This window comes from Hypanus sabinus, chromosome 23 (genome assembly GCF_030144855.1).
Source record: "Hypanus sabinus isolate sHypSab1 chromosome 23, sHypSab1.hap1, whole genome shotgun sequence".
In the NCBI taxonomy this organism is placed as follows: Eukaryota; Metazoa; Chordata; class Chondrichthyes; order Myliobatiformes; family Dasyatidae; genus Hypanus; species Hypanus sabinus.
This window is the reverse complement of record NC_082728.1, coordinates 39,846,401-39,859,886: the sequence shown is the minus strand read 5'-3', so window position 1 is coordinate 39,859,886 and position 13,486 is coordinate 39,846,401. Positions and strand designations below refer to the sequence as shown.

General features: G+C 38.0%; 1 protein-coding gene across 1 annotated transcript in view; it reads left to right on the top strand.

Moving 5' to 3' along the window:
- The window catches only part of tbcd (tubulin folding cofactor D), a 259,836-nt gene that overhangs the window by 168,582 nt on the left and 77,768 nt on the right, over positions 1-13,486 (top strand). The window contains exons 21-22 of the mRNA XM_059948764.1: positions 2,864-2,924; positions 5,965-5,987. Coding sequence (XP_059804747.1) covers positions 2,864-2,924; positions 5,965-5,987 — 84 coding nt within the window. The remainder of the gene's footprint in view (positions 1-2,863; positions 2,925-5,964; positions 5,988-13,486) is intronic.

The window sequence follows — 13,486 nt, the reverse complement described above, 5'->3', positions numbered from 1 at the left end:
AAGACATTGAAATAATGCTTTCATTAGTAACTGTTACTTAGGCTAACTTGTAACTGCTTTGTTTCCTTGAAGTTTCTCAGATTTTGTAATTATTAGTAACTTGTGCTCTGCTGCCTCAGTAATAAACAGATTAGTGTGCATCATTCAGGATTTCTTGGTCTGTTATGTTAACAGATGTGTTTGCCTAGTTCAATAAATATATTACCTCGAACAACATGTTAAACATAGAAAAATAGAAAATAGGTGCAGGAGTAGGTCATTTGGCCCTTCGAGCCTGCACCGCCATTCAGTATGATCATGGCTGATCATCCAACTCAGAATCCTGTACCTGCTTTCTCTCCATACCCCCGAACCCTTTAGCAACAAGGGCCATATCTAACTCTCTCTTAAATATAGCCAATGAACCAGCCTCAACTGTTTCCTGTGGCAGAGAATTCCACAGATTTACCACTCTCTGTGTGAAGAAGTTTTTCCTCATCTCGGTCCTAAAAGGCTTCCCCTTTATCTTTAAACTGTGACCCCTTGTTCTGGAAAAGAACTTAAGTTGAACTTTAAGACTTGAATTAATATAATTTTTTAACTTCTCTTGTTTTGATTGTAACAATTTGTATCTTTGGTAGCAAAAACTTACCTACAAAATCATGATTAATTTGGGGGAGTCTAGGATCAGAAGGCACAGCACCAGAATAGAGAGACATCCCCTACCACAGGAAACGTCCTCTCCAACTACACTCTGTCTAGGCCTTTCAACATTCAATATGTTTCAATGAGATAGTCCCTCATTCTTTTAAATTCCAGTGAGAAAAGATCCAGAGTCATCATTCACTGTTGATACAATAAGTCTTTCATTCGTGGAATCGTTCTTGTGAACCTCTACTGTACCTTCTCCAATGTCAACGCATTCTTTCTTAAATAAGGAGCCCAAAACTGCTCATGATACTCCATGTGAGGCCTCATCAGCGCCTTATAAATCCTCAATATTACATCCTTGCTTTTCTAATTTTGTCCTCTCAAAATGAATGCTAACATAGTATTTGCCTTCCTCTCCACTGACTCAATCTGCAAATTCACCTTTAGGAAATCCTGCAGAAGGACTACCAAGTCTTTTTGTATCTCAGACTTTTGAATTTTCTCTCTGTTTAAAAAATAATTAGTGCTTTTATTCTTTCTACCAAAGTGCATGACCATACACTTCCAGACAGTATATTCTATTTGCTACTTCTTTGCCTATTCTCCTAATCTGTCCATGTCCTTCTGCAGCCTCCCTGCTTTCTCAATACTTCCTGCCCTTGCACCTTTCTGTAAATCGTCTGCAACTTTGTCGCAAAGCAATCAGTTCCATCATCCAAATAATTGCCATAGAACATAAAAAGCAGCAGTGCAAACACTGACACCTGTGGAACACCACTAGTCACTGGCAACCAATCAGAAAAGGCTCCCGTCATTCCTAAACTTTGCCTCCTACCAATCAGATAATGCTCTATCCATGATAGTAGCTTTCCTGTAATACCATGAACTCTTGTCTTGTTAAGCAGCCTCATGTACAGCACGTTGTCAAAGGCCTTCTGAAAATCCAAGTACACAACATCCATTGATTCTCCTTTGTCTTTTCTGCTTGTTATTTCCTCAAAGAATTCCAACAGGTTTGTCAGGCAAGATTTTCCATGAAGGAAGCTATGCTGACTTTGGACTATTTTATCATTTACCTCCAAGTGCCCTGAAACTACATCCTTAACAAATGGCTCCAACAAATTCCCAACCACTGAGTTCTGGCTATCTGGCCTATAATTCCCTCTCTTCTGTCTCTCTCCCTTCTTAAAGAGTGGAGTAACGTTTGCAATTTTCAATTCCTTTGGAACTATTCCAGAATCCAGTGTTTCTTGAAAGATCGTTACAAAGCCCTCACAATCTCTTCAACTCCCTCCTTCAGAACCCTGGGGTGTAGCCATCTGATCAAGGTGACTTACCTACCTTCAGATCTTTCAGTTTCCCAAGCACCTAGTAGTAGCAACTACACTTACTTCTGCTCTCTGACACTCTTGGGTTTGCAACTCTGCATTATTAATTTCCCTTCTGTTTCTTTTCATGTACTATTCAAGATAATCTGTCCATGAGGTTCATTTTTTCTCCTCTTTGATCCATAACCATACCCCAGCCTGCGTATTTGTACTGTAAATGATCCAAAAGTTTCTTTCATAATTTACAATCAACAATCCACCACAAAAGTAACCTTATTCTATCTCAAACTTGTTTTAACTCAAGTCCTTTAGTGCCCTCCTAAACTTATTTCTGCAGTGCTCAATGTTTGAAATTTTCTGATCATGTTTCAGATTTTGCCACAGCACTGATATTCTGTTGAGAGTGAAATCATTCTCAATGTAGTCAGGCATTAATTAATCATTACGTGCATTCTACATTCTGCAATCTTTACTATAAGATCAGTTAACACTGTTTTACTTTTGTCTCAAAGTGAACAATTCGTTATTTTCTGCTAATCAGCAGTATCACCAAATAACTTCTGTTATCATGCAAGAGTATTGTTTATTTGTTTCAGTGGTTTTAAAGCAGGTATTTGGAGAAAGGTTGCAAATCTGGCTGTTTTAGGATTGTTCAGAGAGCTGTGTTTACTAAGCTGTGGAAATCTAACAGTGATCTGTTACATAACAAAATTAATTCTTTCTTGTATTTTTAATCAAATTTGTTGATATTTGGATAATTCAGTTTGAAGCGAAAGATGGTGTCCTAGAAAGAAGTTTATTTTATTCAGAATTATTAATAGGATACTCGCAAACATGACTGGAGTAGATTTATTAAACTGGTTCTTCTATTTATCATGTTTGTTTAATTATCATCTCTTTAATAGGCCAGTGACAGATTTTATCAGTGAGAATACACTGGAAAGTCTGAAGAATATTCATCGAAAGGTATGCCTGGCACAATACAATTTAGCAATATATTTGAATGCGGTTATTCACCTTTAAACAACAACAAAAACCCCCAGCTTGGTCTGTATTTCAGCTTTCTGTGGACAGGGCCTGTTTGATCCTGCCACATTTGTTACTGAAGGCCTTGCCAATAAGATCTGCTTAATTGATGATTTAGCTGGAACTATAGAGTCATAGAATACTACAGTGTAGAAACAGGCCCTTTGGCCCATCCAATCAATGTTCTTTCTTTATCAATCTTTTTATTAATAAAAAAAAGTACATATATATAAACAAGAGGAAAATTATCTCAAATATCTAGATCAATAACAATTCATATAAAAGGTAAAATGAACATTATCAAGATCATGCATAGTATTAATCTAATAGTATATAATACAAAATAAGATGATCAATTCTCCTCTTATCATTCCATGAACAGAAGAAAAAAGTTAAAGAAACTTATAGAATTTTTATATACATAAAAAACCCACTAAACAAAAAAAACAAACAAAAAAAGAAAAAGAGGGGGAAAAGGAACTGGGCAACTCATACTGAGAGTAAAAGCAAGAAAAAAGAGAAACTTTCTGATCAAATCCAAAGTTTTTAGAAAGTAACTGGAAGAGCAATAAATCAAACCATATGAAAATATTGAATAAAAGGTCACCAGGTTTCTTCAAATTTAAAGAATGTATCAAATGTCCGACTTCTTATTTTCTCTAAACTTAGATAGGACATAATGGAGATAAGCCAATAAAAAACAATAGGTAGATTAGAGTCCTTCCATTTAAGCAAAGTGGCTCTCCTAGCCAATAAAGTTGTAAAAGCTATCATCTGTTGAGTGGAAACAGGAATATATCCTGCTTCCGGTGGAGTGATCCCAAAAATTGCTGTAAGAAAATTCGGTTGTAGGTCCAAATTCAAGACTTTTGATAAAATTTTAAAGACATCTTTCCAAAAATTATCTATCTTGATACAAGACCAAAACATGTGTTAAAGTAACCACCTCAATATTACATCTGTTGCAAATAGGATTAATGTTGGAAAAGATACGGGCTAATTCATCCTTTGACATATGTGCCCGATGTACTACCTTGAACTGTATCAAGGAATGACGGGCACAGATATTTACCAAGTGAAAGATTTTATTCCATTGCTTATCTGAAAGTGACTCTCGAAATTCCAATTCCCACGCAGCTTTAATTTTATCATTAGATACCATCGCAAATTCAATAACCATTTATAAATTATAGCTATCAGTCCTTTTTGAAATGGTTTAATCTGAAAAAGAGTAACTATTATATTGGGTGAATAAGCAGAGGGAAAATTTGGAAGTAAACTACATAGAAAATTCCTAATTTGTAAATATCTAAAAAAGTGTACATTAGGTAAGTCATATTTGTCCACTAACTGAGTGAAAGACATTAAACAATCCCCCATAAACAAGTCTAAAAAAGTTACTGTTCCTTTGGTTTTCCAAATTAAAAAGGTCAGATCGGAAATTGATGGTTTAAAAAATAATTAAGATGGATTTTACAAGAAAGAACAAAGTTATCAAGCTCATAAAATCTACGAAACTGAAACCGAATTCGTAATGTATGTTTAACAGTGGGATTGAGGTCTCGACTACCAATCTTAGAAAGCAAAAAGGGAAGAGGAGCTCCCAGTAAAGAGGCCAAAGAATACCCCTTCACCGAGTTTTTCTCCAGAGCCACCCACAAAGGACAGTCATGTATGTCTGGTAATGAACCCAGAAAGAAATGTATCAAATATTAATTGCCCAGTAATACATTCTAAAATTTGGCAAAACCATACCACCATACGTCTTTAATTTCTGCAATAAATGTTTACTCAATCTAGGATTTTTATTAAGATAGAATTTTAGAATCTATTCTATCAAAAAACAGTTTAGGAACAAAAGAAGGGATTTCTTGTAATTCATATAAGAGCTTTGGTAATGCTATCATTTTAAGAGCATTAATTCGACCAATTAATGATAATGTCATAGGAGACCATTTAGAAAGTGGATTCAATTAATGGAAGAAAGTTATATTTATACAGGTCCTTAAAATTTTTGGTAATTTAAATACCAAGATAAATAAAGTTATTTTTAGCAATGCTAAAGGGAATTTGATCATATTGATCCAAGTAGTTATTAATAGGAAATAACTCACTTCTGTGCAAATGTAATTTATTTCCAGAAAAACTACTAAATTCAGAAACTAAAGATAACATAGCAGGAATAGATTTCTTAGGACATCCAAACAATGTTGAACTAATAATTTACCTTGTCTCATTGATCTGCACCCAGACCATAGCCCTCCAGGCTCCTTCCATCCATGTACCTATCTAAATTCCTTTTAACCCATGACCTCTAGTTCTAGTCTCACCCAATCTCAGTGATAAAGCCTGCTTGCATTTATTCTATCTATACCTCTTGTAATTTTCTATCAAATCTCTCCTTATTCTCTGTGCTTTAGAGAATAAAGTCTTAACTTATGTGAGAAGGTTGTTGCTGTCTAGTAATTTGAAGTTATCAGTTGAAATTATGGTCTGTGGCAAAAATAGTTGGTGATTTAATAGTTAGCCAGATTTAAATTTTGGTTTCATTGTTAGTGAAGATAATGGTTATACAGGTTTCAGTTTAGATGATACACAGATCATTTTCATTTACTTTGTCAGTAATCTTGTGTGTCCTAAAGTGTGCATTTAAGTAATTAGGGTGTTAAGAGGAGAGAATATAGAAATGTTATATGGGAATCTTCCAGAAGTTGATATCTCAAACATTCATCCTCACTTCTTTTTCACAACGTAACTGGTAAAGTAAATTCAGAAAATATACATCCATTGATTCAATATGATTTATCAATAATTATCCCTTTCAACTAAATTTGGTAAGCCTTTTCATTTGATTGTTTTAAAAAATAGATTTTGGTAGGTAAAACTTCTGCTATTTGCTTATCAATTTCTGGTTTTGCACTAGTAGTAAATAGAGCATAAATCTAGTTTATATATTCTAATGGGCTGTTACTTCTTTCAGCTTTATAACTGCCAGTTTTACAGGTAAGAGTTTATTATAGCCACTTAATCATTTAGCACACTCGCTTAATTTTTAATGTGATGTTGGAATTTTTCATATCATTCAGCATAGATGTTTTGATAATTGAAGAACACTCCATGCACCAATCCCCCTCCAGCACCCATCCCCTCTCCTCACCTCCCAACCCCCCCCTGCCAGCCCCATCACTCACCCTCCCAAATCCACCCCTCTCCCTGCAGGTGTGACCTTCCACCTCGTCTGCTGCCCTTCCACCTCCTCTGCCGGACCTCCACCTCCTCTGCCGCCCCTCCCACTCACATGCACCCTCTTCTCTGCGGCCCCTCCACCTCCTCTGCCCTCCACCTTTGTCGCTCTTCCACCTCCAGTGCCATCTCCCCCACCTCTGACCTGCCTGTCCCTCCTCTGCTGCCCATCCCCTTCTCTGTCCGCTTCCCCTCCTGCTGCCCCTCCCCCTTCTCTACCACTCCACTTCTCCCCTTCTCTCTGCCTCTCCTCTCCCTCATCCCATCCTCCTCTCCACCTTCCCCTACTCTTATCTCTCCCTCCCTGCCTTTCTTCCTTCCTTTGCCTGTCTGTCTTCTCATCCCCTCCTCTTGCTCTTCATCCTTTTTTAGTTGTCCTCTGTTTTCTACATTTGGCTTGCCTGTTCATAATATGAATTATAAATCTTATAGTTGTCTGAGTGTTCCCATGTTTAATTTTTAAGTTACGTATCTTCATTTGTCCAGGGAGCGATAGCTTTGAGTTCCTGTCATTTACTTCTCTGGAAGTGGATAAGTTGTAGACCATGTCATCAACTTACTCATTTATTGTAGTGGTAATTTAATGACCCAGTATACCTACCTGCTTTTTTCATTTTTCTGATTGGTGACATCTGTGCTGTGCATTGAATCTTATTGTGTATATATTGTGTCCTCTAATAGAGTAAATCTATTAAGTACTAGTTCACTGGGAAAAAATGTCTTGTTGGGTTTTCTTTGAAGATAATGGGGATTCAATTAGTCACGCCCCTCTTCCTCTTGGTTAATAAGATATCTCTGCAACTGATTTAATCATGGTGTTGCTGACAGCTTTGTGACACATTAATTTTGGATGGACTGAATTTAGTGTCATGCTGATAATTAATAACCTGATATCATACTATTGTCTGGACCTTTGTTTTTCTGAATGCTTTACCACTATGTCCATATGTTTGGCTGGAATATACTTTCAATACTCATTTTCTGCCCTTGAATTGCCACCATGGAAATTCCTTTGATTGCCTCTATAGCTATTATATGCTCTACAATACACTGTGGTACAACCTGAAACAATAATTCTTGCTAATGATTGCAAGAGTACAGTTTCTTTTATATAATTATTATTGATATAATGAACCTTTCATTGTCATGTTTTGAACAACTTTCAGGCTTGTATCTGTTGTAACATTCACTTCAGATAAGTACAAGTTCAAGTTTAATTGTCATTTAACCATACATGAATACAGCCAAATGAAAGAGTGTCACAAGTACCAGGTAGTGATCATCTCCTTAATCTTCAGCTCCTCTAAAAACATTAAATACCACATTATCAAGATCTAAGTGATCACCAATAACCCAACATTTCAATGGTTCATCCACAATATCTATGCAAATTAGAGGTTAGCTATTCTGCAGCAAATGACTCAGCTGCCTCCAGTTTTTTTCTAGCATTCAAAATGCACAAGGCAGAAAACTGATAGAATACTCTTTAGAATTTGAATTTGAGTGTCTGGAATTAAATGTGTGAATATTCATAAAATAACACGCATGCAAATTGTTCCTAATCTTGTTTATTGCATATGTTTGAGAAATTTGTAGGAGGGATATGGTTTTGTGCCTGCATGCTCACACTTGTGATCCAATAACAATAAGAAAATTAAGTGTTTTGTTTTCAGGACAAAGCCCCTGCAAGTTTTGCTCCAAGTTTCTTGTTAAGCTGAAATTGCCCTCAGGCAATAATTAATTTTTATAAACAAATGCAGACAATAGCTTAAACACAGGTGTTTCTGCAGATGCTGGAGATCTTGAGCAACACATTCAAAATGCTGGCGAAACTCAGCAAGTCAGGCAGCATCTATGGAGGGGAATAAAAAGTTGACATTTCTGGCCACAGCCCTTCATTGGAACTAGAAAGGAAGGATAAGCCAGAATAAGAAGGGGAGTAGAAGGAGTACAAGCTAGCAGGTGATAGGTGAAACCAAGTGAGGAGGAAGGTGGGTGAGGTGGCGGGGTGGTGAAGTAATAGCTTGGGAGGTGATTAATAAAGAGGTTAGGGTCTGAAGAAGAAGGAATTTAATAGTTGAGGATAGTAGACTGTAGGAGAAGAGAAGGAGAAGAGAAAGGTAAGAGGCAGGTTGAGGGGGTAACCAGAATGGGAAATGGAGAAAGCGAGAAGGGGAGATAGGGGAGTAATTACTGGATGGTAGAGAAATTGATATTCATGCCAACAGATTGGAGGCTATCCAGACAGAGTATGAGGTTTTGCTACTCTACTGGAATTTGGCCTGACCGTGGCAGTAAAAAGGCCATGGACAGACATATCAGAATGGGAATGGAAAGTTGATTTGAAATGTGTAGCACTTGAGAGATCCTGCCTTTTGCAGTGGAATATGCTTGACAAAGCCATCCCTTAATCTGTGTCGTGTCTCACTGTTATGGAGGCTGCACCAGGAGCAATGGAACAATAGAGTTTGTGTCACCACACTTGGAAGGAATGTTTGGGACTCTCGGTGGTGGAGAAGGAAGAGCTGTAGGGGCAGGTATAGCTATTGCACTTTCAGCGATAGGTGCCAGGAGGGAGATGTGGGGATGGACAAGTGGACAAGTGAGTCAAATAGAGAGCGATTCTCACAGAAAGTGGAAGGCAGGTAGGAAAAGATTTGGTTGGATCCCTTTGGAGATGGCAACAATAGTTTATTTGGGTGGTAAGCTCTCTGCACAGTTGGTGTAAGGACAGTTGGAATAAATATAGTGAAGAACAAGCTGCTTCGCCTACATTCAACATATGGTGTTAAATTATTGGGCTACGTAGGAGTGACACTCAGTTAGCAATCGGCAGCTGATGATTGGTATTTATTGGCAAGTCTTTCCTTCAATTCACTTTGAATTGTGATTTATCCAGTTTTTCTTTTCCTAGTTTATGTTTGGTAACTTGCAATTTTGTTTAACTTATGTGAAACAATGTAAATGATTTGAATTGATATAGGGTGCAGACTAAGGAACATTGGCCCTCCTGCAGACTGCTTCTTCCAGACTTTTTACAATCATGATGTCACTTGGTCAATAGTGTCATGTACCCCATGATGGGTTACAGAACCAGCAGAAATGGAAAACACTTTGGAGTCTGGTATTGCTATTAGCCAATAGTGTTTATTAGTAACTATGCAATACAGTAATATAAATGCAAGTATATCAAACAGGTTAGCAATGATTATAGATGTATGCGTGTATGTGTGTGTGTGTATATATATATAAAAATAAAAAGAAGTGTGGAAATAGAAAACCAAACTTTTTCACATTTATGGGTAAATGGATACAATCTTACGATGAAGAAAGTTCAGTTCAGTTTGTGGTATTCAGTTGGGTTGAGTTGGAGAGAGAGAGGTGTGTAGGTTCTCAGGTGAGCTGGTGTCGTCAATCTTCCCTCTGAAATCCTCCGAAGGGAATCCGAAATCCTTTTAAAGTTACTGACTGACCATAACCAAGGTGACTGTTCTTCTGTGGTAGAATTATCAACCTAGGCAAAGGTTGGACACACAAATAACTCCCCACCGGTTACACCTTTTCTGCACTGTGAGAGCCACTGATCGATTCTCCTGATCGATCCTCCAAAACCCACCTTCCTGTGGGCACAACAAAGCTCATTCACTGTCCAAAACTGTGTGTGTCCGTGTCCAGCAGCTGACCTGGCATTTATCTCAGCATGCTGAACACCAGCTGTCCATCAAACTGCTCCGCCCTTCTCCCTCTGTAAGAACTTACAAGCAGGCAGTGTCCTTGTAGAAATGTAAGCAAACTGCCGAGAAATCATAACATCAATCTTCCGAGCATTCTTTGTCTCTCTCTCTCTCTCAATAACAACGTCTCTGCATTGTACACTTCCCTCTCTCTTTAAATAACAAAGTCTCTGTGTTGTACACCTCCTTCGGTCTCTTTTTTTTAAGAGCACAGTTCATAGGGTCAATTCAGGACCCCATTACAATAGTCATAAAGTGACGTGCATCAATATCTAACATAGCAATATATCCCAAAGCTATGCTATGGAAATCTTAAAATATACAACAGCATAGGTCCTTTGGCCCACAAAATTGTGCTGAACTTATTAAGCTCGTAATTAATACCTAACTAAATAATGTCCCTCGGCAGTGCACCAATCCAGGCACCCACTGCGCTCTGTTAAAAAAAAACATGGCTGCAGAGTTCCTTTGTAATTCCCCCCCACCCCTCTTAAATACATGCCTTCTGGTATCGGACATTTCATCCCCGAGAGAAAGATGCCAGCTGTCTATCTTTGCCTCTCATAATCTTATAAACTTCTATCCTATCAGATCTTTCCTCAGCTTCTGCCCAGAAAAAATCCAAGTTTGTCCAACCTCTCTTTATCACATATGTTCTCTAAATCAGGCTGCAGCCTGGTAAATCCTGTATCTTCTCACATCCTTTCTATATTGAGAGACCAGAATTGAATGCAATATTCCACTTATGCCCAAACCAAAGTTTTATAAAGCTGCAACACAACTTCCTGATTTGTGAACTCAGTGTGTTGACTAATGAAGACAAGCATGCCATATGCCTTCTTTACCCCCCTTTCAACCTATGCCATCTTAAGACAAAGGCTTCATAAATGAACTGAGGTTTTGAGGAACATCCTTGAAGACAAGGATGTGGAGAAGTTTTAGAACTTTGGTAAATATGAAATGACCAAATGGCTAAAAATTTTAAGAGCATAGTGACCTTGGAGGGTTTTATGGGTCAAGGAGATCACAAAGGCAAGACAGGCTGAGGACATGGAATAGATTAGTATTGAAATTGGCTTTGTATTATCTCAAGATACAGTGATGAGCTTGTCTTATTCGCTGCTCATACAGATCAAGTCATTACATGGTGCATTAAGGTAGTATAAGGTTAAAGAACATTGTAGAATAAAATGTAACAACTACAGAAGAAGTGCCATGCAGGTAAACAAGATGTAAGATCATAGAAATGTACTGTAGACCGTCAGGTCAAGAGTTACCTTATCGTACTGTGGTACTATAGTCTTCTAACGGTGGGCTAGAAACTGTCCTTCAGCTTGGTGGTTCATGCTTTCAAAATTTTGTATCATCTATGTGATGGAAGAAGGGTGAAGACAGAATGATTAAGATAGATGGGTGTTTAATAATGCTGGCTGTTTTATTGAGGCAGCAAGAAGTATAGACAGGATCCATGGAGGGGAGGCTAGTTTCTGTGATGTGCTGAGCTGTGTCTGAAATGAAGATGAGATGTGCTGCAGAGCACTTTAGTAGGAGTGTAGTCAAAAGTTCATTTTAGGCTTAAGCATAACACCTAGTCTCCAAGCACTGGTTCACTTTCAAACTGTTACCAACAAGAGAATTTGAGTTGCTGGTAGTCATTAAGGAGGGAAAGGCATAAAGTCAGGATTGTGTGAGATAACATAATTAAAACCCATCTTCTCTGCAGCATTTTTGTTTTGCTTCTGCAGTTACCTGTCATGCAACTTTCCATGCTTCTTCCTTTCTCTAAGATGGTGGCCACTCATACCCTGAGGTGCCATCCTTATGTCCACATCTTTTCAGTATTTCTCTTTTTGAAAGGCCACATCTCTCCCTATTTGCTGTTCTATTTTTTAAATTATTCCTTATTGAAATCATTTTATTATATTGTACTATTTTAGTGACACCAGCCCACAAAATTTAATTTTGTGTGTGACCAGTACCAAATTACCTCCAATGTAATTTCCAATGTGCTTACTGGTACATGTGGCTCTGTTTGCAGCAGCGGTGATATTTTTATAGAGTAGGTATTGATACAAGCTAACCTGATGCTTTTTTAAGGTGTGCCAGTTTGTGCCGGTGTTTTCTGAATAGCTCCACTGTCGTATTGGAATACAGCACTCCATCTAATCTAATGCCCTTAACCTTGCAGAACTGAGTGTGCATTCTATGAAAAAAGACTTCCCAAAATGTTTTTAAAAGCAATAATTGGTTCCTTGTAAATAAATTGCATGTTATTTTTGTGTGCTTTAAGAGTTTATTAATTTCTGGTTGTCAATATCAATCAGTAGGAATCACTATGCCAGATGCAAAATGACTTTTGATTGACCTAAGGATTTCTGCACAAGCTCAGTGCTTCCGGATGTGATGCATTGGTCGGCATTTCCCATGGAATATATCACAAATGGGAAAATGAGTAAATGGGTATTCTGTTAAAAGAAGAAAGAGGAGGAGGCAAAGAATGGTTCTTGTACAAGACCTCATTTCACCTGATGTAGTCAGGATCAGCTTTCTACCTGAACTTCATCAAGTTGTGAGATACCTGTTCAATAGCAAGGTTGTTTTTCAATGAAATCAGAATCATGTCATTGCGTGTATGTGAAACATAGTGGAATTGATTGGTTCAGTGCCAAGCAGGACAATGCTGTAACAAACAACATAATAGCAACCAACAATTTTCAAGACAATAGTGCAAGCAGCCACAAGCTGTCAACAATTAACGCAAGTGTCAGTAACTAAACTTAAATAAATGCAAACGTGTGAATAGACCGAATAATTATCAATAGAACAGAGAGAGCAGGAAAGACAAGACCATTTAATGGATATTGTACAGGGCCCGTTAGGATTCTACATCTCATTGAGTTTTGTGAGAACTGAGAACTGGCTAGCTACAGGAAAGTAGCTTTGGAGATGATATGTAGTCCTGGTGGTGATGGACTTGTAGCGTCTCCCTGGTGGCAGTTTGGTGAATAGGTGACTGCTCGGATGAGTCATTTTTCCAACAGTTTTCTTTGCTCTGGCAATGAACAAATCTTTTAATATCAGTAGCTGACAGTCAGTGATCTTCTCTGCTGAGTGGAGCACTTGCTGCAACCTGGATGGAGAGGGAGGAGGTGGTGGGAAACCAAACAGTGGTTACTGGACTCTCATTGATGGCTGAGTGAAAATTCATCAGGATACGCCCTGAGCTGTTAAATTTCCTAAGCTGGTGTAGGAAGAACAAGATCTGCTGGGCTTTCCAAGTGAAGAGTGTAAATAGGTGACATAGCATAATACAGGTGATAAGGTCCCCATTACCGGTGGCTGTCAAGGTCACTTTTATCCTTCTGGGTATATTCACACCAAAGCTGGAAATATTTGCAATATTGGGCTGTTTGCTTTTAGTGCAGTACATGAAGGATCATAGACAATCCCTGACCATAGTGAGTTTTTAATTCACTCTTTCAAGCGGATTAGTAAGTAACTTTACATGCTTAACTATCTCTATGT